The sequence below is a fragment of the Nylanderia fulva genome, unplaced genomic scaffold, assembly GCF_048542155.1.
Source record: "Nylanderia fulva isolate GAGA-0341 unplaced genomic scaffold, ASM4854215v1 Scaffold3, whole genome shotgun sequence".
Lineage (NCBI taxonomy): Eukaryota > Metazoa > Arthropoda > Insecta > Hymenoptera > Formicidae > Nylanderia > Nylanderia fulva.
This window is the reverse complement of record NW_028190368.1, coordinates 3,371,292-3,397,045: the sequence shown is the minus strand read 5'-3', so window position 1 is coordinate 3,397,045 and position 25,754 is coordinate 3,371,292. Positions and strand designations below refer to the sequence as shown.

Genomic DNA, 25,754 nt, shown 5'->3' with positions numbered 1-25,754 from the left:
CATAAAAAAATAACGATATTCAGCACTGTAAAAAATAAAAGAAAAAATGAAATAAAAGTAGGTCAAACAGATATCGCATGTAAAAAATTGGTACATCCTATTTTAACCATATAAATTTTATCTCCTATTTATCTGTTCCTCGTAATTTTTCCTTCACATTATAAATATGCAGTATGTGATAAACTCTAATGATAACTCGAAGACATAAATACGTATAATGTACGATGCAATGTATTACAATGAGATAATTGTCGACGCGCGCCAAAGAAAGATCAAGAAAAAGCGCAATGTAACGTTCGAGTTCTGATTATAAGCAGACAGTGAAAAACTTATGAAATATTTTTCGACCTATGGGTTAATGAGATAATTGAGTACCGCAAGCTTCTTTGATCGATAAATCATCATTGTCAATTAATTCCATTAAATTTTCTTAGCAAATATATATATCATTATATTAATCAATATTTACAGAATTTTATTGATAATTATATATATTTATCTGGTTGACAGAAATTCGTCAACTTTTAAATACGAAACTTTGTACACATTGAAAATGGATGGTGTGAGGATCTTCACAACATTAAAGTAAAAATTGATTAGACTCACCGATATGATGCGCGGCAGCGGAGCTGTAAAATATAAATATATGAATTTATATTAGTGAAATTTAAAATAATAATTGATAAATCAAAGAATAAAATTATTACAAAATAATAGCATAATAAAATAAATAATAGTAATAATCTACTAAAAATAAATAAAAAAATTCTTCACCATATAGTTGCTCCGCCAATGTCACTCCTGGCCTCCTTTCTTCCTCTCTTTTTCCTTCGCTCCTCCTTGATGCCCTGTGTAAACTGTAAGTTGTAAAATATAAATCAAAACTGTAGTGAAAATAATTGATATTTCGAAATATCAACTCAAATTTTTAATTTAAGTTTAATTAATTTATTAAGAATACTTAGTCAGCTCTCGAAATAATAATATATACATCCATCTCGGCCAATAGAGCCAAACGCAATGTTATTGCGAAAATTAAGAAAATTTAATTAATTTAATTATCAATTATTTTAATTGATATTTCGAAGAAAAACAAAATAAATTAAATTAATTAAACTTAAATAACGAATTATTAAATAAATAATAATATATAAAATAAAATAAATAATAAATAAATTACTCACCAAAATAGTTGTTCCGTCTTTGCCCGATGCCGCCCCGGGCCTCATCTTCGTAGAAGATGCACTTGCACTTCGAAACATTTGCACTCGTGTTACTTTTTTTCGTTCGCGACGCGGCGACGTCCGGATTTTAATTATCACAATTTTCGACGCGTTTCGGCAAATCGCGCGCGAATAAAATCGATGCTCCGTTTTCGCCGTTTTTTTCAAGACCCAAATGTCGGAGGGTTTTATCGAACAACGATGCAGCGACTCTCCCACCCCGATGCACTCAAATAGTCGCCGATACTCCCGAATTAGCCCTACACTTTTATATTTCACCGAATATTTGACGACAACGAAATCGCGAAAATCGCGCGAAAACTTCCCGACTCTCGACTTGGGCCGCAATTTTACGCGCTTTCGGAGGAACGAAACGTCAAGCGAGATTCGACATAAATTTCACGCGTTCGATCGCGATTACGATGTCAGAACGCGACCGGATTTATACCGATAATTAACGATACTAATTAATATTCACACTCCTACTTTCGCGGATCGACAATGAGATGAGCGCGGGATCACGAATAATCGAGAGTGCAGAGAGCAGCAGCGTTCTAGATTGTATGGAAATATATTCACCTACGTCTCTGATTGGTCGGTCAAATTCTGCGGCGACCAATCGGAGGTGAGATCCCTCTGTCCTGATTGGTCGAGCGCTTCGCGCTAGGTAAAAGTTTATTTATGAACACCATCTAGAGATGTTGCTGCTCGCTGATGCCAGTTTCGGCACGTACGTGGTAGAGGGCGCTGCATGCCAGTTCGGTATCTCATCTCCCGTATCCCCACCACTTGAAGTGCGTGTCCCAAGTCCCAAATCGGCGGTATCATGTTGAGGCATGTTGCTGCTGTCTGGTTCACTTTCGATTGTTCGCGCTCGTCGCCGATCGGTCCGCGAAAGTAAATGTGAGTATTAATTAATGTCGTTAATTAAATTATCGTATATAAATCCGATCACGAAATTAACCTCGTCGGCCGCGAATCTCGCTCAACGTTTCGTTCCTCCGAAAGAGTGAAGTGAAGTTGCAGCTTCAAGTCGAGAGTTGAGACCACGGATTTATACATATATGTATACAAAGACGTCAAAAGTATGCAAGTTTACGAGAATCGGCTAAGACAAAACAATTATTATGTGGTAATTTACTTATATTATTATTTATTTTACTATATTATTTATTTAATAATTCTTCATTTAAGTTTAATTAATTTTATTAATTTTATTTTTCGAAATAAAAAATATTTTAAATTCCACTATTCATAATTTCGATTTATATTTTACAACTTACAGTTTACACGAGAGAATAATAAGAAGGAGCAAAGAAAAAAAAGGAAGAAAGAAGGTTAGGAGTGACATCGGGCAACGGCGGAGCAACTACATATATGGTGAGAAATTTATTTATTATTTATTATTAATATTTTCATTATTAAAGTTAATGTAAATTATAATTTTATTTTTCAAAATATCAATTATTTTGAATTTTATTTTATATCATCTCTATGTATTTATATTTTACAGTTTACAACTCCAACTACTGTGCATCGTATCGGTGAGTCCTATTAATTTTTACTAAAATTTTGGGTAATAATTTTACCAAAACTTTATAATATTGTGAATTTTTGTGCATGAAACATGAATCTAATTAAAATTCAGCGACAATTTTTTAATTTACAGTTTCGTGTTTTATGTACAAAAATACACAATATTGTAAAGTTTTGACATAATCCGCACGAGAGGACAAAGCTCTCCCCTTCAGTAATACCCAAAACTTTCTTGATCTGTATCTACGATAAATTTATTCTCAAAACTTTTTGGACACAAATAGCATACAAAAAGAATATTTATGCATTGAATGATAAATTTTATCACGGTATAAATATATTAGTAGATGTATGTTATTCAAGAGCTCACAAAGCGCTAATGCTTACGCATTAAATTAATTAACGGCTGCAAAGCATGAATCATATTACAAAACTCGTTTATATCTTCCTACGCAGGATGAAATTATCCTAGTGTGTACAGTCGATCTCAATTTACGCGCATACTCATCCCTTTCGCGCGAATTAATCAATTTAATGCGCGAATTATAAACGATAGTCACTATGAATTATATTGTATAATTCCACAACGATTCAAAAATAGTAACAGCGTACAAATGTATTGATCGGCGCCCCTGTTTCGCGCCACTCATTGTCAGAAAGTCCACCGACCTGAGTATCTCTTTTAAATTACTGGATTGCACACATTCACAGTCGGTGCATCCGATGCATATAATTTGAACTACGCGAGAGTGAGCTAAGAAATTAAAAACGCGAATAAATAGAAACTGGAAGTAAACTAGAAAGTTTTTTTCTTTTTTTTTTCATCGACAAGCTTTTTCAGTCAAAAAAAGTTTTTAAAATCTAGCAAAAATAAACAGTAAAATATAAAATAAATAATGTAAAATTAATAATGTTTATACAAAATATTTTATTAGAATATAAAAATACAGAAAAAATCTTCCGTAAAATTGATTAAAATTTATTAATAAACATGTAACTTTTAAATAATTTTTATTTCATTTATTCGATTTGATATTTGATATTTTGTTGATATTTCCATAATCTGATTATTGAATCAATATGAAATTTAAATTGAAAAGTTATTAATATCTTTAGTCCAATCTTCTCTATAATTAACTAACTTAACTCATACTCAATTAAGAAATTATATATTTATTTCTTATTTATTTCTTAATCAAAGTATTGTTACCCAAATAGTTTGTGATAAATTAAAAATACATAATTGTAGTTCTGTAAATCATGTTCTCCAACTAATTTAGTTAGACAGTTAATTTTAAAACTTTCAGAACTACAAAAAAATGTAGCACAATTAAATTTTAGTAGCAAATAAATCATACAGTATCTATTTTCAACAATAACTAAGATAATTAGAGAATATTTTCGAAAACATATATAATTTATCTGCTTCTAAAATTTTCATTGCTACATTTTTTTACAATTCTGTAAACTTTAAAATTAAATATCTTAAAGTCTTTGTCAACGTTTAAAATTAGCTCAAAAACAAGGAAAACAATTACAATTATCTATTTTTAACCTATCATAAACAATTTCTTTGATATTTTTATTAACGAATAAATAATTTTTATTTTATAATAAATAATATAACAATAATGTTATACACATTTATAAATACACATGAATTAATAATATATTTATACATATATTACATAAATTAAAATATATTTTTCACATATGATACACAAAATTAATTTGAATCATGTACATTTACGAGGAAATGCAAAATACCCAGATTAACCAGATATAATTTCATGTTTTCTTCTATCCTTTCTTTTTATGGCAAAATCACAAGATTTATTACGATGTCCTTTATAATGATTACTGCAATTATGATAGTCATAACTTGAATATAGTCTCCAGTCAGGGACACTTTTTCACCAAGGCTGACCTTGCATTTCTTTGAAAACACATATTTTGAGATCAAGAAAATAACTTGAGTCAAGATTATCTATCACAGCTACCAATCGACCAATATTTTTCCCATCACATGTCCCTGTATTATGATTTCATTAAATGCACTACGAAATTGTATATTATATCATTACTTAAAAAAAATTAATACTGTTAAATATAAAAAAATATCTCGTATTTACAAATATAATATGACACAGAGAGAAAGTGCCTTTAGAAAATATAGCAAATTAGTTACAGCATTTATGATGTGCTTAATTAGTATACTACGTCTGCACGAAGGATGTAGAGGAAGAAGTATCGGTATGTAGCAAGAAATGAGTGTGGGATAGAGAGGACGTCACGCATTTGATTGTGTAGGTATTAGTTCGCGATATGATATATGCCAGATGTGGGGGCTGTATGCACTGAATGAACAGCTCGCGAATGAGATAAGTAGATGTAGGCGTCGGAACGTTCGTACACCTTGATGAATTTCCTACAAGCCATCCAACAGATGTAATCTCCGGGGAAATGCTTACCTACTCGAAATTAGCGAATAATCAACGCAGCTGTTAGCGATGGATTTCCTTATTCTTTCTGAAAGATAAATTCAGATTTTTTTATTAAATTTTTTTCTATTAATTTAATTAGATCCACAATCAATAGATTTGTCCTTTTTCTGCTCAGTTCGAAATAAACTATAATTACTGATCTTTAAAAAAATTTTTTAAATTGTTTTTTAAATAAACCTGATGCATCAATAATGAATTATTAACTAATGAATAATAAGTTGTTAATAGTGTCAATAATGACACATTACTTAATGTTGCTTTAGAACTACTTATAATTCGACTTTCAATTTTATTTCATTAATTTTAAGAACTATTAAGAATTATTGACGAATAATATAACTGAAAAATAGTGTTTTCATATTTAATAATATAAATATATAATTTTTAAATCTAGACGCAAAAAATTTTACAATTTTTTAGAAAAAGCTTTATTAATCAATTTTGTATGTTTAATGCGCGTATAATTAGTATCAAAATTATATATTGTTTTATTATTGATTTATTTACACATGCAGGCATACATGATTTATTTAAAAAAAGACTTTAATTCGTGTCAATTGATTAACTGTTTTATTCTGAGAAACTTACTATTGCGGGTTTTCACACAATCAATTGATGCAATTCCTTGTTGTAAAGTCGTAAACACGCACGTGCTAGCTCTACATCTTTTTTGCCTTTTCCTTATTCATCGGGAATGCATATATGTACACGCATCTATTTTTGCAGACGCAGATTTCACACTAATAATTCAGACAACAACATATTATAGGCACCAGTCCTTTTACGATGGAAATCTCCATTCGAAAAAAAACCGTTGCCATAAAAATCAATTCTATGCATGCAACGGCAATGAAATACGTGCATTAACTGTAAAATACGGTGTGTAAAATAAAACGTGCACTGACATAATTAGAATTTTTTTCTAGAATTTTTTCTACATATAAGAAGTAGAATCTACGCGAAAAAATTTAAGTAAAAATATTCGTGAAATTACGATTAATTTAAATAAAAATATTTAAGTAAAAATATTCGTGAAATTACGTAGCAATTTATATATAATTGAATATTTTTATATAATACATAATTTAAAAATTATAAAAATATATATTGATAATTTCTATCCTAAAAAATAACATATTTATTCAAAAAATAAATGATTAATACCTGTATGTGATATCACGATACGTTTATAAAATTCTATGAAAAATTTGACTTGCTTTCTCTTTTAACAAAAGTTTGATAAGAATACTACACACATTTATAATTCTAAGTTTTCAATATTTTCGATATCAAATATCACATATTTTCGATTATCGGTTCATCTTACCATGAATAAAAATAATTATTAATAAAATAAATAAATTTACTATATTAATAAAAATAATTTTAAATTTTAAAAATCTGCTCTTTTTATACTTGAAACTTAATACTTAAAATTCAATATTTGAAAATTTCGTTGCGCAACACATATAAATGCTCATATAAATTATTATTATTCTTATTATACGTGATTTATATAAATTATTGTTCGTACCTGTTACACATTTTATTTATACATAGTGTGTGTAAATGTGATGTAAGTCATTGTTTCGCAACGTGATAGACACAAGCGCATCATATTCACACAAGAGACATTCGATATTTTGCAACGCGTCGCAAATTAATACTAAATGGTTCCTAGCACTTCTTTACGAACTTGATTCAAAACAACAATAAATTGCATCATCATTGATAACCGAGCAATTTCGATCAGATATCCAGATATTTCTATCGCATTGCACTTTGTGCTTCATCACCAGTAATGCGAAGTTACGAGGCTGGCTATACACGACGATAACAGAAACGTTCACGTGTTTGCGCATTGTGCTGCGAAGAATGTGCTGTTTATAATGATAAGAAATTATCGTTACTTGTTCTTGTTTCGCAATATAAAAGCGTCGGAAGTTACCTGACGTTCTGCTAATACGATGTCTGACGTGTCCATATTCGTTGCGTCGCGCTTATGATGTCGTATGCATTTTTTCCTTTTCTAATCCAACCTGCGCAATAACTTTGCGCTATCTCGAATAGATGCAATTGAATCAATACAATCATAATAAAGAATCATTGATGATTATAAAAGAAGAGCACAAGGTACCAGACTATCTTTTTAATCGTTTTTGTTCAAAGGTAAACTTTTTTTAATGTAAAAAAATTATAATTTACTGAATTTATTTAATTTTCAAATATTATATACTTTTTTAATTGAATTAATTATTTTATTAAAGTTTATTTGAAATTAATTTTAAAATATTATTATATGTTATCCATTTTTATTACTACAGTTTAATAAAACTATTTAAAAAGAAATTTTGAAATCAGTAATATAAGACGAACATAAAATTATTCTATAAAATTTCGCTTACTGTAATCAAATTATATTATTTTATTATTGAGATATTAAATTTTCGCATATAATATTTTGGAAAAAATACAGAATAGAAATCTTTTATATCATTAGAAAATGAAAAATTTTAGATAGCAATATAAAAATCTAAAATAATTAAAATTAAGACATTTTCATACGCTTTTATACGAAAAGATATCTTGTACTTTTTCTTATTTTTCTAGCACAAAACTTTATTTTCATTGGAGAGTTTTGCATCTAATGTCGCAATCTTTCCAGCATCTCATATATATATATATATATATTATAAAAGAAGCACAAAAAGCACTTGTACTCTCCTTGACCTAGAAACTATACAAACAAAAATTGATAACTATCTATATTGATGACTACTATTATGAATAATGCGTACGCATATATAGACATGGTTTAAAAGCTATATTTTAAAGTAGTCAAAGTAAAGTGCTAAGCTAGTTTTTAGTGCTAATAAATTTGTCAGTAGTTCTCCCATCCGCGTAAAAGCTCACATATCGCAATAGTTAAATTTCTGAGCTTTAGATACGTAGCGCGAATTTTTGGTTAAGTATCACGCAAGCGAAATTATTAATAAGATAACACAGACTTCGTAAATCATAAGTAAATCTCTATAAGTGCATAGTTATTTCTAATTTATTAGTATAGTATATCACAACAGTTTATAGTTACACATTAAGTTCAAAGCACATGCTATCTTAATTTATCTTATGTGTATAAGAAAATTGCATTCTAATTAAAAAAAGACTGTCATGAATTTTTCAAAATGTACAAAAAATAATTTTTTAGTAAGAGAAGATTACTTGTATTGTTATAATTTTATTTGATACTGATATTAGTATTAAATAAAATTATAACAGTACAAGTAATCCTCTCTTATTAAAAAAATTTTTTTGTACATTTTGAGATTCATATATATAAAATCATATCAATTGTATCTTTTATATATATTGATGTCATAGAAAAGTTATTATTATCTCATTTGAACTTTGTTACTTCTGAAAGGCAAAAAATTTTGTTTTAATGATACCATCAATATAATGATTCATCCTATGTAGATTATTTCTTCAATGAATCAGTCACGGTTATTGAGTTTATTACTTCCTTGCTATTGCTTCATCGTTTTGCATAAAGCAAATCATGGTTTATATTCTTTAACGTTAAAAAAATAAAGTCATCTATCATAATTCCAAAAATTACAAAAAATACGCAAACTAATCAGTAAATATTTTCCATTTTTTGTTCTTATAAAGATTATATATTGTGTTATTTTATTATTGTAAAACTCTATATATACGTGCATATATACAGGGTGTCCCATTTTAAATATCGCAGGCAAATATCTTGAAGAATATGATCTGAAACATTTTTCCGTATTTTAATAGTGATCATCCTTTATTTCAGAGAAGAGTCCTTTTGTTCAATTAGCTGTCTTTTAGTTTTATGCATTTTCTCAAAACTTAATTTTGTCTTTTTTTTTATTTTGTCCTTTATTTTTTACTTATTGTTAGTGTTTCTTATTTTTACGAAAATTTTGAGATTTGCTGCAAAAAAAATCAAAAACTTGTCGCTATTATATAAACATATTTCGAAATATCTCTTCTCTTTATTTTCGTCATAATATCGTAAATATTTTATATACTATGCATACTTACATATTTCAATATCTTATCTTATATATAATTATTGGCGCGAATAATTTTAGGGAAGAAGGAGATAGGTAGACAAATATAAGCAGTTTAAAACTCATTTATTGAACATGACATAAAAATCACGATACATAATAATGATAAACCGAAGTCTATTATGTAAGCTTCGAAAACTTCAGATATATTGTTCATTTATAATCTTCCAATGTAATATCTCGCACGCCCGTGTGTACATGTGTGTTTGTATGAATTCCCTATCAAACTCTAACAGATGATTACTTTAATATACGTATGTATAATCGTTACACATGGAATGTGCGCCCACCGTTTCGCTTTCGCTTCCATCTCTCTTCGACTACGAAATTCTCGGATAATTAGCGATCTCGACGACGATACGGTAACTTGCCTTCATCTTTGCGAAAGTGAAACTGAATCTCGATTTTATGCCAATACTTCCCTTATAGTGAATCATCACATTAAAAATGCAAATCGCGTACATAATTACACTGCATTATCACGTATGACAAACAGGATAATTATGGACATGAGCATAATAACAGATATAAACACACAAGAATAAATATTCTATAAAAAAAAACTCGCAAAACAGCATAATAAAAAGAACGAATAAAATAGGATTTTGTATCAATAAGTGAGATTTTTAATTTTATCGATTTATGCATAAAATGTACTTATAAAAGTATATAAGTCAAGCATTGCAGCGTCCGTCGCTATTATAATTTGGTATTCTGTAAGCATTTCAAGCATTTATAAAAGCTTATTGCACGAATATTTTGTTCCGACATTTTTACTTGAAAAAAATGTCAGAACCATGATGGCTTCTTAATTTGATGTTTTTAAAACTCATTACCTCTTTGTTGCTGTTTATCCTATTTTACAATCTTTTTCTATATATTGCAGAGAAAAAGACTCGGAGTAAAAAAAATATAAATTTTTTAATCACAATTCTAATCACTGGCCAGAATTTGGTATCGTCATCGGCGCTAAAAGTCACACGAAAAATAGCGAACGGTACGGATTCTTTTAACAACGTAAGTCGCTATCCGTCGAAAAATAAATATATATGTTCATATATAAATTGGAGAGACAATGCATTATGTGTGAATAAAGGGCAGAACAGATGAGAGAGACGACGCGACCGAACGCGCCGTCACATGAAATATGGGGCCCGAAATTGGGTCCCACGCCGCTACGCTACTTTTTTTTGTTACTTTATTATAATCTTGGGCTTTTGGCAGTGATATTCAATCGTCGTGAGTGAGGAGAAAGTACTTGAGCAATCGACGACGATGTTGGGCTTCGTCCAACAAGTACAACTTTTGCAAGCTAAATCTTTTTTTCGTTGTGCCTAAATGAGTACTTTGGTGAGGAAATATTTTAGAAATAAATCCAAATCTATCTTCATTAACGAAGATAAAATGAATTAATAGTTTTTTCGTAGTCATATTCTCATTGTGCATTATTGAGAGTAGTGATTATAATTTCCTTATGCGATTTATTAATATTCTATGTCTAAAAGCGTAATCTAAAATAGCCACAGAAAAAGAAGAGACGCGAAAAAAAATTATTTCCGCTGTAGAAATTCGCAAAAGTCCCGGCGCTTCTCCTCAAACACGCGCTAAAAATCCGCTCAAAATGTCCCGAGTGAGGTATAACAAATAACCATAAAACAGTAGTAATAATACAAAAAATAGTCAAGTCGTCGCGTAATAAATAATATGTACATATATTACGCGTGCATATGTATGCATACATATATATATTTTTTTAAATTATACATATATGTATATATATATATATCTGCATGTGTATGTACATAGCTTTGCAATCGTGTTGCGACCGTAGAATGAAAGTGGATCGAGAAATAGTACGCAATAATTAAACGGAAATATATGTATTTCTCTCTTGACTTATTCATATTCTTAGGAAAAAAGATCCAGATCAATGCAACAGACATTTAAATGTGAAATTTAAAATCTCGTTGAGAAATTTGACAATCTTATTGAGAACAAAAAATCCCAATCCACGTTTACTCCGCGGTCCGAGGCCGCCATAATAATAAATAGATCGTATTGTATCTCGTCAATGTCTAAATTCTAATAACACCATTTTTCTAATCAGTACGAATCAATTGGCGAAATCTTGGGACACGCGCACGAGTTGGGTCGTGATGTCCAGAATTCGCACTAATGGCAGTACCGTGAAAGATATATCATATACTAAATGTGAATAGAGATAAAAGGAGAATAAAAATCCACATCTAACGCTTGTATATCCAAAGGTTATATAATGCAGTTTAATTATAATTAATTATCAAAATTCATGACAGTATAAATTCAAATGTCAAAAGAAACTTTCGATCTAAAAATAGTAACTTTTTCAATTTGTTGTGCGAAAACATGACATTATGAAACACTCTAGACAGTATATATTTTATATACAAAATTTATTTTCGATGAATGAAATATATTTCCAATGTTCTACCGTGAATAAAATTTTTAATAGTCCATCGAATATCGCGTGTCCCAATGTTCCGTTCAGCACCACGATGCCCTAAATTGTCTTATATCGATACTTATACTTTTTGTTTCTGTTTTTTTTGTTTCACTAAAGCAGTCTTACATAAAGCGGCAACTTTTGGAAATTATCCGGTATCTCGATATATAAAATGATGATTTCCGAATCATTGTTTGATCACACACTAACCCCGATGTTCGCAAACAATCCTGTCTCTCTTTCTTGTGGTTTTTTTCTGTGTCTCTCGCTTTCTTTCTCCTTTCTTCTCCTTTCTTCGTTCCCCTGCCATCTGCACCCGAAGAAGAGAGAAATGCAGGTTGAGCTACGTAAATTTTCAAAATTTTCCGCACGATATCTATCAACTAAGCTTTCTCTTAAATCTGATGTGAATCCGAAAGCGTAAATCGACGTATATTAATTCATTTTTGCAATTATAATACATTAAACTCGAAAAAAAATTATTTCCTGTAGTAATAGATATTCAATCGGATTGGATCAGCATCTAAGTTATATTTTCAAAAACTATTTGCCATTATCACTCAAAAATAAATAGCTTTCGTTGTACTGTTTTCTCTCGAAATAATCGATGGACGCTTTCGGAATGTTTTTTTTTTCAGACTCTTAATATTTATATACACGTTAAGACGGACGTAAACGACTTCAAATGCTCGTGCGCCAGAATTTTTTATTATCTTTCTCGAAAAATTTTGAAAGCAGCGTTGTTCTTTCTCTTTGCAGAGAAAAAAATTACTAGAGCTCCCTGCTCGTATTATTATTTAGCCGAATCAAGAAGAAATTTGTCATGTCGGTTTTCGAGTAACGCGAGTTTTGCGATCGACGAAGAATCGAAGCGTTCTTACGAATTTCGTCCTAACTTTAATATCTCACCATAATCGCCTCTCTCTAATCCGTTAATCGTTGCAGAGTAATTCTACCTTATAGCTTATACGGTATCACAGAATTACGTGCGGCATCGCTTAATTGCTCCCAGTTCGTAATCTCCGATATACGCAACCGATAGAAAGAAAGCGCGCTAAATATATCCTTTAAACCAGAATAACTTTAAATGGACGCAAAGAATCGAGTTTTATAAGAATGAGCATTTTATCGAATTTTATTTAAAAAATCGCTACGCGCTTTAATTAAAACTTATATATTTTTCTAATAATTTTATCTTGTAATATTATCGTATTTCTAATTAAACATTTATTTTGAATTTGTTTTTTTTTTACTCATTTGGGAATTTAACAGTTTAATTTTTATTTATCACAAAATAATTATTACCAATATGTTAAACCATCATTTAACGGTTTCATGTCAGTATAACAGAAAAAAAAAAATTACACGCTCATTACTGACACGCACATCAATTAAATAAACATTTCTCTCCTTTTCATATCGTAGCGAGTTGTACGATTTAGAAAGCAACATCAAATTATTTCTGCAAATTATAGAAAATTGGATTGTACATTTAATAATCATAATGTTAAACTGTATGCTTAAGAGAAAATATTTTCTTCTATTAAATTAATCAATACAGAAAAAAAGGGACCAAATATATTTTCATGAAAGAGCTGCTCTTTCCTTGTAAAACTCGACGTCCTTTGCAACACGTGCGATTCTCGATGCAAGGACACAAAATCCCCTTCCCGCATCTTTTTCTGCCCATAACCGACTCGACAATCGTAACGAAATAATACACTATATATGTATATATATTACATGAAAAAATTAACAAGCGCTTGTAGAGCGACGACGCGAAACAACAAATACAAATATATATATATAACTCGTGCGCGAGGTAGAGAGAAACCTCGGGAGATACGTTGTTACATCTTCGATGATGTGTGACAAATGCGATTCATTTAAGAAAATATCTTCGTCCGGTTTCGCGCGCGCGAGCGTCGCGATTTGGAGGAAATCTCCGGAACGATATCGCGCCTTTCGCATGTTATATACCGCAGAATGCTTTAATCTTTAATGGTACCGGATGTATCTATCATGCTTCCCTACATAGACTCTCCAACGCGTATATTAGCGTACTATATTATCATACATACGCTACAAAAGAGCGAGCAATTAACAATATCGTTTAATAAGACGTCAATAATTACAAGTTTAAAATAAATTTAAATACGTGTCTTATTTTCTTGAAAAAAAAACTCGCGGAAAATTTATACTACTTCTAAAAATAAATAACTCCGAAAAAATTTATTTTAGAATATATTTGAGGTCTTTTCATGGAATAAAATTCATATTAGACCAAGTTATTTTTTTTTTTTTTTCGTATATTGATGCATTAGCCATTCTTGGCATAAAAACACTTTGCAATTCGCGATATTTCGGCGCGATTTTCGGCGGAGATTTTCTGATATAAAGAGGGGAGCACGAGAGAAACTAATCCCTAAAGGACGAATATGCTTATGCAAATACTAAGTATACTAATAACTAATTTTGCGTGACGTCGAATAGCGGGATGTTACATATACGTGAAAATAAGCGCTTTTTTTAGGCTCCGTTCGTTCGTGATTTAATTCGAAAGGTATAACGCGTGTATTTGCAAGTTTAATTTCGTGTCTTTGAACTACCTTACACACATATATGCATGACTCTTTTTTTCCTGCACGACCCTGATATCTCGTAAAGGCGAGAAACTGCTACTTCCGGCACGTAAACTCGATTCTGAATTCGAACAACAGGCGAGCCTCACTATTGTTCTCAGCTGGATATCACGATAAAAACAAGAATATTCACGATTCTTTTCACGCTACTACTCTTTCTCCCTTTATATTTTTTGACCCCTATTCTCATCGCGCGTTCAACTCTGTCCCCATTATACATCGTGAAAAAAAATATTCCTCGTCGTATTAAGCAAATAAATTACGTACTCACAATTGGACAGAGCTCCATATTTTTGGCGCACTGAGAATACGAGCTTCTATTCTTAAAACGGTTTTTGCATGACGTACTGATTAGAGGACGTTTCTTCAGTCTAGGTTGCGAGAAAGTTAACTGGATATATTTAAAATGGAGATTTTTATGTTCTGCTTCCATTATATTAATTAACACGAAGTAATAAATTTGTCGAAGAAATCAAAAGCGCACATCGGTCCTTAACAGATATCTAAAAGATACTTGAAAGACGTCTGCAAGATAAGAACATTTAGAAGAATATTGTTTTACAAGAAACGGTGTTCTCACAAACATTTGTTTAAAAAGATCGAAGCATCTCTTTTCGATATCTTTGCTTATATCTCTTAGATATTATCTGCACAGATATATATTATATGTGCGGTCGACCGATCAAACCGGAAACTCCTTCACGCCCGCTGAATGTCTTTCTTTCTTTCTTCGATTTCGCTTTAATTGTGTTTTACGTTTAGGAAGAGAACAACATATATGTATATAGAACGCTATGCGCACGAAATCGTGCGCGAAGAAGGAACTTAGCTTTTAGGTCTGACAACACAAGTGACTATGACTTTTTTTTAATCAACCGATCACGAGCTTGCAACGTTCGATATGAAATATTCCGCGACGCGCAATATCTCGATACATAGACATGTTTGTTGTATACCTTACTTCGTTAGCGCTGCCGCTGCTCCAACGATTATCCTTCAAACGCTGATCTTCGGTTCACTTGCGAAATCTCTACTGCGAGAGAGATTCGATCGAATGCTCCACATTCATCCCTTTCTTCTTCATCCTTTATCTCCCCTCTCTTTCGGCTCTTTCGATAAAAATTTCCCGATTTATCCAGGAGTATTAAAGGATCAATCTGATCCTCTCGTTCTTCGATACTCTTCCCTTCTTGCGTATCAAAGTTGTTTTAAAAGCGTCGCAATCAACATCCCTCTTCATCCTCTCGAGCGTTCATATACCGAGGCTCGCTCTTCCCATCATCCGAGGTATCTCTTGACCCGTGAGGATCCTTCACACGATCGACTGTCGAAAATAACGACTTGAGGATCGTGCTGCGCCTCTTCTTGCTCGTGTTGGGCTGATAAACTCGTTTCGCGGTCGCTTTCGTACGACAGGCGAAAGTTGATCTCCTCGCTCTTCCTTCCTTCATTTCGATCTCTTTCCTCTCTTTCTCTCTCTCTCTCGTGTTCTTTTCTCTCTACCAAGCTGAAGACGGATCCGGACACGAGCGTGCTGCCACGTTGCTACTCGACTCGGATGTAGTAGCGGGTGCCGAAGTGCGTCGGATCTCGATTGGTTTCGAGCCGGATACGGGCGGCCGGCCCAAAACCCCTTGACTGTTTCACGATAAATTTCGCTGGTCCTCTGCGCAGTCCTCCGCTTTCTTCAATGAGCGCTTCAGCTTGTCGACCAGTCGGTTGTGGAACTTGTTTAGGGAACTCGAGCTGCCGGTCTTCGGTGGCGACGTACTCGTGCTTTTGCTTGGACTCTGCAGAGAGCTCTGAGACGCCCTCGAGGATGTCCTTGAAAAATGCCGGGAGGTCAACGGCACGGATCGATGCGCCGGCGAGGTCAGGAAGTCGGAACCCGGGGAGGTCGACAACGACGGACCCTCCGACTTGGAACATTCGGACACCTGCGAACAGAAAGGGACATTCCGGGTTAAAGGGGCACTCTTCTCGAAAAAAAAATACGATCGCCAATTAACAAGCTTTTACTAATTAATGCGCACTTATTTTATATGAAATAAGCAACGCCAAAAAATCATTCATTTTTATTATTAAAACATTTTTTAATATTTGGAACTTTACATGAAATCTCCATTTCTATAGAACACATAAAGCGAGAAAAGCAATCAAACTTCTTTTCAAATCCCAAATTATTATATTATTTTAATAATTATATTATTGTCAGTTTTCAAGAGGCATTATATAATTTATCAACTTTCAACAGTGAATTATGAATTACAATTGACAAACCTTTGTCAGCAAAATTTTTATTTCATCATTGCTTTATAACTACAGTCTTTAATCACGTAATCTGCCTTTCAACTCCGTCAACTTTCATCCAAATTCCGTTTAATATTCATTACGAAATCATGATGAAGCGCAATCATATCGTTGCTATAATAATCGATTTCATGATCTGAAAAATCATGCATTTTTCGTTCATTATTCGATGCATGAACACAGTGAAAACTGCAGCGATTTTATTATATAAATTATGTTTGCGAAATTATTTTAACAAATAGACACAAGAATATATCTCTGCTTTGACACACACGAGTAACAAAAGGCAGAAGTGATTTTCTCTTAATCAGCCAGCATTCTTTTCGTTTTTTCTCTTTTTAGTCTTTCCATATCTTTTCATATGAATTAATTTCCAATATCATCGTTTAATTAATACGTTTGATATAAATACGCGCGTGCGTTTATTTTTAACGCAACTAATTTATCCTGCATTATTTAGCAAAGGGCAATAAAAATAAAAAAAATATCATGCATGCGCACTTTTCACACACGAATACATCGAATCTACAATCTTGTGCTTGCATCACAATAGAAGTTGATAGCTAGCCGATTAGGCCAGATCTGTTTTCTGTAACTAATACTTCCCTGCTTTTATACATAGACACAATGATGGCAGGTAATATCATGTTACGACATAACATACTGTCTGTAAAAGATTCTCAAATAGCTCTATCGATTTATTAAGCAATTTATATTAATTTAAAATTTTAATTATAGCATCAAAAACTTGTTTAATTTATCATTTTTCATTTACTTTATGCATAATTTATATCAAATATAAGAAAATATCTATTTATATCTTTGTATTGTAATACAATTAATATGTTTTAAAAAACTTTTATTTAATTTTACTGTACAAAATTAGAAAAATGATTCATTATATTTTATTAATTGTGCGAGTTTTTTATTTTTTTTTTATTCATAAATAATAATAAAATTATTTTTCATAATAATTTCTAATGTAAAAAAATCTTAAAATTTTAATAAAAATAAAAATGTAAAGATTAGTAAAATATTATATAAATTATCTGAAATTCTTACTAAATAGATAACTTTTTTCTAGATACAAGGCTTATTGCTCTAACTTGTGCAATTTCATTTTATCATCAATGAATTTTTACATCGATTTCGCTCGCGTGTGGTTATATAATTCATATGAGACAAACAAAACACGACACGTGCACAAGCGGTGTGTTTATCGCCTACAAATATTTCTCATTTAATTTCACCTATCCCCGATAGAAACATATAATACATATTTATAAAGAACCTCTTATTGAAGCGTTACGAGATAATAATAGCAGTACTGAAAATAGGAACATCATTCACGATCGATTACTGATAATGCTATCGTTGTGCAAGTTCAGGAACAGACATTCAAAACTTGTTTGCTTGTTCATTTGTTTACGGTTTATTAATATACTCAGTTTGTCAACCGTATGCAATAAATAAATATTCTAATTTGTTCCTATTATTTATAGCTAATATTAAATTTTACACAATATTTTGTTATTAAAAATAATTAATAATAGATAATTCAAAATATGAACAACGCGTCACAAAATTATGATTAAAACAACATAAATAAATTAGAAAAGCTAAAAGTAATGTAACATTAATTTAATTTAATTAACTTTATTAGTTTAATATTTCTATTTGATTAATAAATAGTTAACATCTTATAATCAAGATTTATATAAAATTTAAATATTTATATAAATTGTCACGATATATAACTTCAGCATTATATTGTACTATAATATTTTATTTCTATTGATAATTGATATATTTTCTATTATGATTTATATTAAATACTAAAGAAAACACTTCACGAATATGCGCGATATAATTGTATCGTGACAAAGCATATATTGTGTAGATAAGTGCGCACAATATAAGAGTATATAACTATATTATTTATGGTTAAAATTAACATCAAAGACACACAAAGACTTAAAAATATCCCAAATAACGGAAATTAATTCTCGATTGCATGTAATATATTATAAAAGCATGATGATACTTATTCTATTTATTTTTTTGTCTTTTTGCTAATAGTATATTTGGAATAATGATTAATTGTTTTGCATTCTTTCTTCATATTAATTAAATTAATTACGTATAATTATTATTTAATGTGTAACATTTCATCATCAGATGAAAGTTTAATTACAAAATAATTATAATTATTATAATTATTAAAAAGAACAAATAAAATAATTAAATTTAAAATAACAAAAATAAAAATTAGTGCAATCAATTTATTTCTTATCTCACACATATATACACATTATTTATTTCTTATCTCACATTCATTGAATCTATTTCTTATCTTATTCATATGTAAATGTGCACATGCACATACACATAAACACACACAATGACTGACCATAGCCAAAGATTATCTCAAAATATTTCTAACTTATTTGATAATTATAAAGTCAAAAAAGACTAGATTTTTCTCTTTATAAATACAAAAAATAATCAATATAAAATATAATAAATAATAAGTTTTGAATAATCCATAGAATTAAATAAAAGTTATACATATAGAAATTAAGAAATTTTCTTAAGAAATGCAAATGTTTTATTATATCAGCGTTGGTAATCGATCATCCGAAAAATTAAACTGTCAACAAGATTAAAGTACGTGATATTTAAACGGTATTTAAATTGTAATTGTATTAAGTGTGATTGTAGAATAAATGGAACAACAGATAACGAAGTTTTTACGAAGAAGAAATCGATATAAAAGTTCACCCACCGCACGATACATTATGAAACCGACAACCAAACTTACGCAATATCGCGTCACAGATAAATTTGCGTGTAGGGCCTAGACCTTCAGCAACATCTTTTTGTTAAAAATAATTCGACAAAATCTATTTCTCTTCTGCATAAGTTTGAAAACAACTTCTACAACCTCTTAATCTTTATTGTTAAATATATTCCGCATTAAATTTATATCGCAAATAAAATCAGTTTAAAATTGTATAAAAGCATGATTCATGATCAAATTTCATGATAATTATTGCCATACCTGTCATTATTACATCTATTCATTTTTTTAATACATTTTATGCCTTATGAAATATTTATTTATTAAATTTTTATTATATGCATCCGTTAAATATATAAGATATTAGAATAAAAATAATAATGCATAACATTTATATATACATATATATAAAGATTTTTATGGAAATGAAACTATATGAAATTAATATAGCCAAAGATCTCATATATCAATTATAGCGTGTTATAAATATGATATACTACTTTTATTAATTAATATCGTAATTACTGTTTTCTATCACCGTTATTGCACATTTCTTTAGGTCATACATAAATGATTAATAGAAGGATCGATGGTTGCAATGTCATCGGCAATATAATGTTTGCAATAACACTTATGAGCGCGATAAGTGCCGCGTACCATTTGCAATTAGGCATTATGCGCATAACTGCTTACGTCACGATAAAAATAAACTCGTGACCAGCGTATATTTATCTGTAAGACACGCGGTTCCGATCGTCACTCGTTATTGATTATGCTTATTCGGTGTCTGTAAATACAGTTTTACCGGGCGTTTAGCGAACGTCTAAAGAAAACCGGTTTGAGTGTGGTGAGATGATGGCAATAATTTTGTGAGAATTCAGCTATTTTTTACTTATTTTTTTATGTGCAAAGAACGTCAGCAAAAAATTATATGCTAAATATACTAATTAAATAAGAAAAAAATTTATACCCAATCTTCATAACTTGAAGAAAATTGTCACATTCTTCTATGACACGTAAAAAATGTATTACAAGTCACTTCCTCTCAGTAAAAAATTTTTATATTAACTTTTATGATATATTAATTTTATATGAAATTAATTTAATGCAAACTTATCATTAATATACAAAAATTGATGAAAATAATTTAATTTAATATATTGAAGCTCACACAAACATCTCTTGCAAGTATATACAATATAAATAACAAAATCTTATTTTCCACTCAAGTTCTAAATGAGTTTCCAATAAATAGATTTTAATTTGAGATATTCAATTAAAAATTAATTCTTCACATGTCAACTTATTTTCTTGTCGACAATATTGATGTGAAAAATCAATTTTTTTATTTGAACACAACACACGAACAAAACAAAGTTTTAAAACGAAAAATTATAAAAACTGTCATTAAAAAATTCAGGGAAAACGTATACATCTCAAAAGCTAAGCAAATAATGTTAAGACAAATCTTAATTCATAATGAATACATAATAAAAAAATATTTCATGTAGATGTCCGTAAAAAAGAGATTCTATTATATGTGCGTATATCATTAATGATAAATTTCTATTATTTCTATTATTTTGCAAAAGTTTAAATATACAATAAAATCTCAATATGACAAAATTTAAATTTGCTTTAATAACAACTTAAAATATAATTATAATTAATATTTTAATAATTAATGTTTAACTTTGTAAAAAAACTAATCCTATTTTAAATAAATTTATATTATTATAGTTGATTCTCTTATTTTTAAAAGACGGACCTGCATATTTAAAGGACTTATTGACATAGGAATAAATTTAGCCTTTTGTTATCGAAACAAAGAATTAGATGTACAACAGTTATAATGAAGGATATACACAATATGACAAATATACACAATACCTATACACAATATATAACAACAAAAAATTTAAAAAAACAGAATATTCTTATTAGAATAATAAAAAGAACACATTAAAGTTAAAACCTTTAACTCACAGAAAAGTTATATAACTCTCATAACTCCAAAGTCGATCATCGATTTGCATAAACAGGGAAATAACATGTTTTTTAAAATTATTACTTATCTCTGTCTTCCTCTTTTTTTTCTCTGTTTCTCTCTCTCTTAAATGTATCAAATATTTAAAAAAATTGATAATAAATTTAAAAATTAATAATACATGTATTTACAACTAACATTCATAGAAACTCATAAATATAGATGCTGAATATAGAAACTCATAAATATAGATACTTCTTGGAGCTATGAAAGTTAAGGTGTTTATTTCGAAAGAACAACGATAAATTTAAAATTCTTGTTAAAGCAGTTTTCTCGCGTATCTTTCTCAACTAACAATTCTACTTTATTTCTAATAGTTAATGCGACTTCGTTTTCAAAATAAACACCTCGTCATATATACAAGTTGGAAGGATCGCGCAAAGCTAGACTGACCATAAAAATCGAGACAGAAGGGTGATCACTATTAGGTGTGCCGCATTTTGCAAGACGGTTGTGCCTGCTAGTTCGCCAGACCTGTGAAAAAATTGCGCATGCAATGCTGCACTCTTTCTCGATTTTTCATCTTATATTGTCCTATTTCACGATTTTGAGCAACGTAACGACGATCTCGATTGACGACGATCAATCACGAATTTCTCGTGTCAACTCATCGATCCGTAAGATGCATATGTTAAAATACGCGTTCGGCGGAATACGCATATCAGATTTTTTTTAGATGCATAAGAAAACTTTTTCATGCAGACATAAATTTTAATGTTTTCTCGTTAGTAAATACGCGCACGATACAATACACGAATGACGCATCAAGACCGGCCGGCGCCAGCATTGTTAAGTTAAAAGTCATCGATTCTTGCAATCACATCTTACATAAATGCTGACAATCAGAATTTTAACAGATTTCTGTTGTTTATCTTTTTTTATACTTGGAACTTTGTTTTTTTCTTTTATTATTCTTAATAATTAGGTACATCTTTCAGCAAATAAATAAAATATTTAATAATAAGGAGAAGCACAATTATGTCATTAGAAATTACAATATGAATAGTTTAGACATACTATACTAATATGTGTATTATTTTTTAAATTAAAATTGCCTCAGAATAGTGTGTTAAAAATTGTATGTGTCAAAATAATCACACGCGAGAATTTATGTATGTAAACATTCTATTTTTTCGATGACTTGACAACGATTGTCACAATTCGTACAATACAAATATGATGAAATTATACTTTTGCGAAAATTATCATTATACAAAATCTATTTTTTTTTTATTTTTTTTCTATTATATTTCTACTTTATTTTCTGAGTTTTTTTTTACATAATCTCACAAATATGTTTTACATAATATGTTTTATATAATCTCAATGTTCATTATTATATGTATAGGCATACATATATGTATATATCTCATATTTATTCTCTTTGAATATCATCCATAATTATACTGCAATGTGCTATTATATAGTACATGTTTACATTTGAAGTTTACAAAAAGCAACTAAATATGTTACTTTATAACACGGCTTTGTTCAACTATAGTGCTCCACAGAACAATAGCGTTCTACAAACAATTTTTAGCAAATATATATTATTTGCTATTATTCAGTTATACACACATTTTACCTTTCAAATTTAAATATTATTTTAAATATGACGTAAACAAAAGGAGCTGTAAATATACATGTGTTTGGAACTCTCGAGTCCATCAATGAAGACGAGCATTGCGTTATACTCACGTTGTAAAAACCGCTAACTGTTCTGTGTAGCACGCAAACAATCTGGAGATATTATTCTTTTTTTTTTCCGCCACTCACCTTTCTGCTACGACAGGCCTGCGGATTCGAGCACTCGGACGAGCGCCGGCTGCGATTAGTCTTGTAAATGTCCCATTCGTTTTTCACCACGGGCATCATAAACGCCATCTCGTCCGCCGGGTGCACGTACACTCTCTTACTCTGTCCCTCCTCTCTCTCTCGTCGGCTCCTCGCACTCACTATCCCGTCTCTATATCGTTGTCGGCCTTTTGTCTCTCTCCTCCGTTCGTTCTCCCTCTCGCAACGGTTCTAGAAAGTTCAGCACGCACGGGACACCTCGCCGCGATTTTACAAAAAGAGAGATAATCCACACTATCTCGATGCGTCCGTCGATACTGTTCCTCCTGACGATGACGTTTTTTTCCCGCGACGAGATCTCTAACTCGTATATAAATCTCGCAAATTTTTTTTCAATCGCAATCACGTATCGATCCGCCGAGAAAAATCGATTTCGCGCCTTTTATTGAACGTCGACAATCGTATCGCTCGACTTTTCGCAAAATCCGCTACGACGATCCCCGATGACAGGTCCGGATGACAAGCTGGCTGGAAAACTGCATACACGTCTTGCGCTTTCACAAGTGCGTTTCCTGCGATGCGCCCGCCTTGTTATATATATATATCTGCTCGATATGTATTTTTCTTTGATTTTGCGGCTTGTCGTCTGATTTTTTTTTTCCGACAAATATCTCAGAACTCACGTCTGCTCGGTGCGGCAGTTCGCTGCAGAATGAGCACGCCGGTCTGCGTGTGAATAAGCAACGTACTTGCAAACGAGTGGAGGGGATAGTCGCGCGCACTCATTGGCCATCATTGAGGCGGGACACCTACGTCACGGGTTACCATTGATTTTTCAATGTTGATACACACGGCAGCGTGACGTGTCGGATTGAATTTTTGGCGGCGCGCAATATCGTCTCGCGTAGGCGTACGCTGGAGTATGTGGGAGCAGGTATAGATTCATTAAATGTCCTGGAGATACCGCCTGAATCCCCGCAGCCGGGGATTATTACACGCGAAAAGTTACACGCGATTACCGACACTTCGATCGCGCGCCAGTCATTCAGTGATGGATTTGTGACAATTCCGAAATCGAGAAATTCTTCAAGTAAAAAATACACTTCACTTATAATATTATTTTTTGTGATCCCGTAATTGTTTTACAAATTTAAGGAAAACATACTAAATAAGTGGATTTTTATTTCTTTTGATATTTTATTTATAGGAATGACAGAGAAAATGAAAATGCACTTAATTAAAGCTATAATTATATTATTAAAGCATGACATTCGGTGAACCGCATTTTAATCTTGGATATTAAACGTAGCTGTAAACAAACTCTAAAAAGTGAAACTAATTAGGTGAAATTGTTGAAAGTATATACAATAAAACAACTAGCATGAATTAACAAAATTATATGGTATGATATGTAACACTTTAGAGGGCAAAATATAAATTAAATGTAGATATTTAAATCGATAGAGTGCAGAAAAGTTATACTTATTGATAATATGTGATTATAATAAACACGTAATAATTCGTTTAAGCAACGCACGAATTGTAATTTAACATTTTAACAATTATATAATAAAACACACTTTTTAGACTTATGTACATGTTTTTTACTAGTTGGGCTCAGTAAATAATAATTAAAGAGTAACAAATGGGCAAAGAGCACGTACACGATCTTAGTGTAAAGTTGTAATAAAGTAATAACAGCAATCAATTGTCAAACGTTTCGGTTATTATTTAACCATCTTCAGTGACAAACTTTAGAATAGCAGTGATATCAGTCAAAAAACAACGATCTATCTCGACATATCAAACGGAATGGTTCCGTTTGATATGTCGAAATAGATCATTGTTTTTTGACTGATATCACTGCTATTCTAAAGTTTGTCACTGAAGATGCATGGTTAAATAATAACCGAAACGTTTGACAATTGATTGCTGTTATTACTTTATTACACTAAGATCGTGTATGTGCTCTTTGCCCATTTGTTACTCTTTAATTATTATGTACGTGTATTTGAAATTAGATCAAGTATAAATATTATATATAATAGAGACAAATAAAAGCAGCGAAAAGAACAAAACATCGAGCAAAACATCGAGGTAAATAAAAAGTAATTGTTTGCTTACATAATAGAAACAAAAGCAGGATCATTTTTCTTTTTTTTTTTGCTACACACAATACAATTTATGTAATACATCATATACCTCAACTATTAAATATAATTTCTCAAGAATGAACAAATGTAAAAAGGATGATTTAAAGAAATTAAACAAATTTTTTTAAAACAAATCACTATTATGAAATCTGTCCTTGAT

At 30.6% G+C, this 25,754-nt stretch overlaps 2 protein-coding genes and 1 long non-coding RNA gene across 6 annotated transcripts in view; 1 reads left to right on the top strand and 2 right to left on the bottom strand.

The window, feature by feature from the left end:
- The first annotated feature begins 2,026 nt into the window (after positions 1–2,026).
- Positions 2,027–25,754, top strand: part of Ip6k (Inositol hexakisphosphate kinase) — a 35,091-nt gene continuing 11,363 nt past the window's right edge. The window contains exons 1-3 of the mRNA XM_029300475.2: positions 2,027–2,355; positions 2,509–2,603; positions 2,737–2,767. Of these exons, the coding sequence (XP_029156308.1) occupies positions 2,351–2,355; positions 2,509–2,603; positions 2,737–2,767 (131 nt within the window). The 5' untranslated portion in view covers positions 2,027–2,350. The remainder of the gene's footprint in view (positions 2,356–2,508; positions 2,604–2,736; positions 2,768–25,754) is intronic.
- Positions 4,848–6,955, bottom strand: LOC114929129 (uncharacterized). Its single transcript, XR_003819203.2, has 3 exons — positions 6,798–6,955; positions 5,852–6,003; positions 4,848–5,288 (listed from the first exon to the last, which is right to left on the bottom strand). It is a non-coding gene; the product is annotated as an uncharacterized LOC114929129 (long non-coding RNA).
- LOC114929099 (uncharacterized) lies at positions 9,414–24,159 on the bottom strand. 4 transcript variants are annotated; one of them, XR_003819198.2, is made up of 4 exons: positions 23,424–24,159; positions 22,041–22,121; positions 15,447–16,427; positions 9,414–12,158 (listed from the first exon to the last, which is right to left on the bottom strand). XR_003819198.2 is itself a non-coding variant. In XM_029300497.2 (3 exons), the coding sequence occupies exons 1-3, from the start codon at positions 23,529–23,531 to the stop codon at positions 16,134–16,136; spliced, it is 483 nt and encodes a 160-aa protein (XP_029156330.1). In that variant the 5' UTR covers positions 23,532–24,159; the 3' UTR covers positions 9,414–16,133. The 4 variants fall into 4 exon arrangements, 2 of the variants coding, with proteins under 2 accessions (XP_029156330.1, XP_029156348.1); XR_003819197.2 differs by having other exon boundaries at positions 15,452–16,427; XM_029300497.2 differs by having other exon boundaries at positions 9,414–16,427.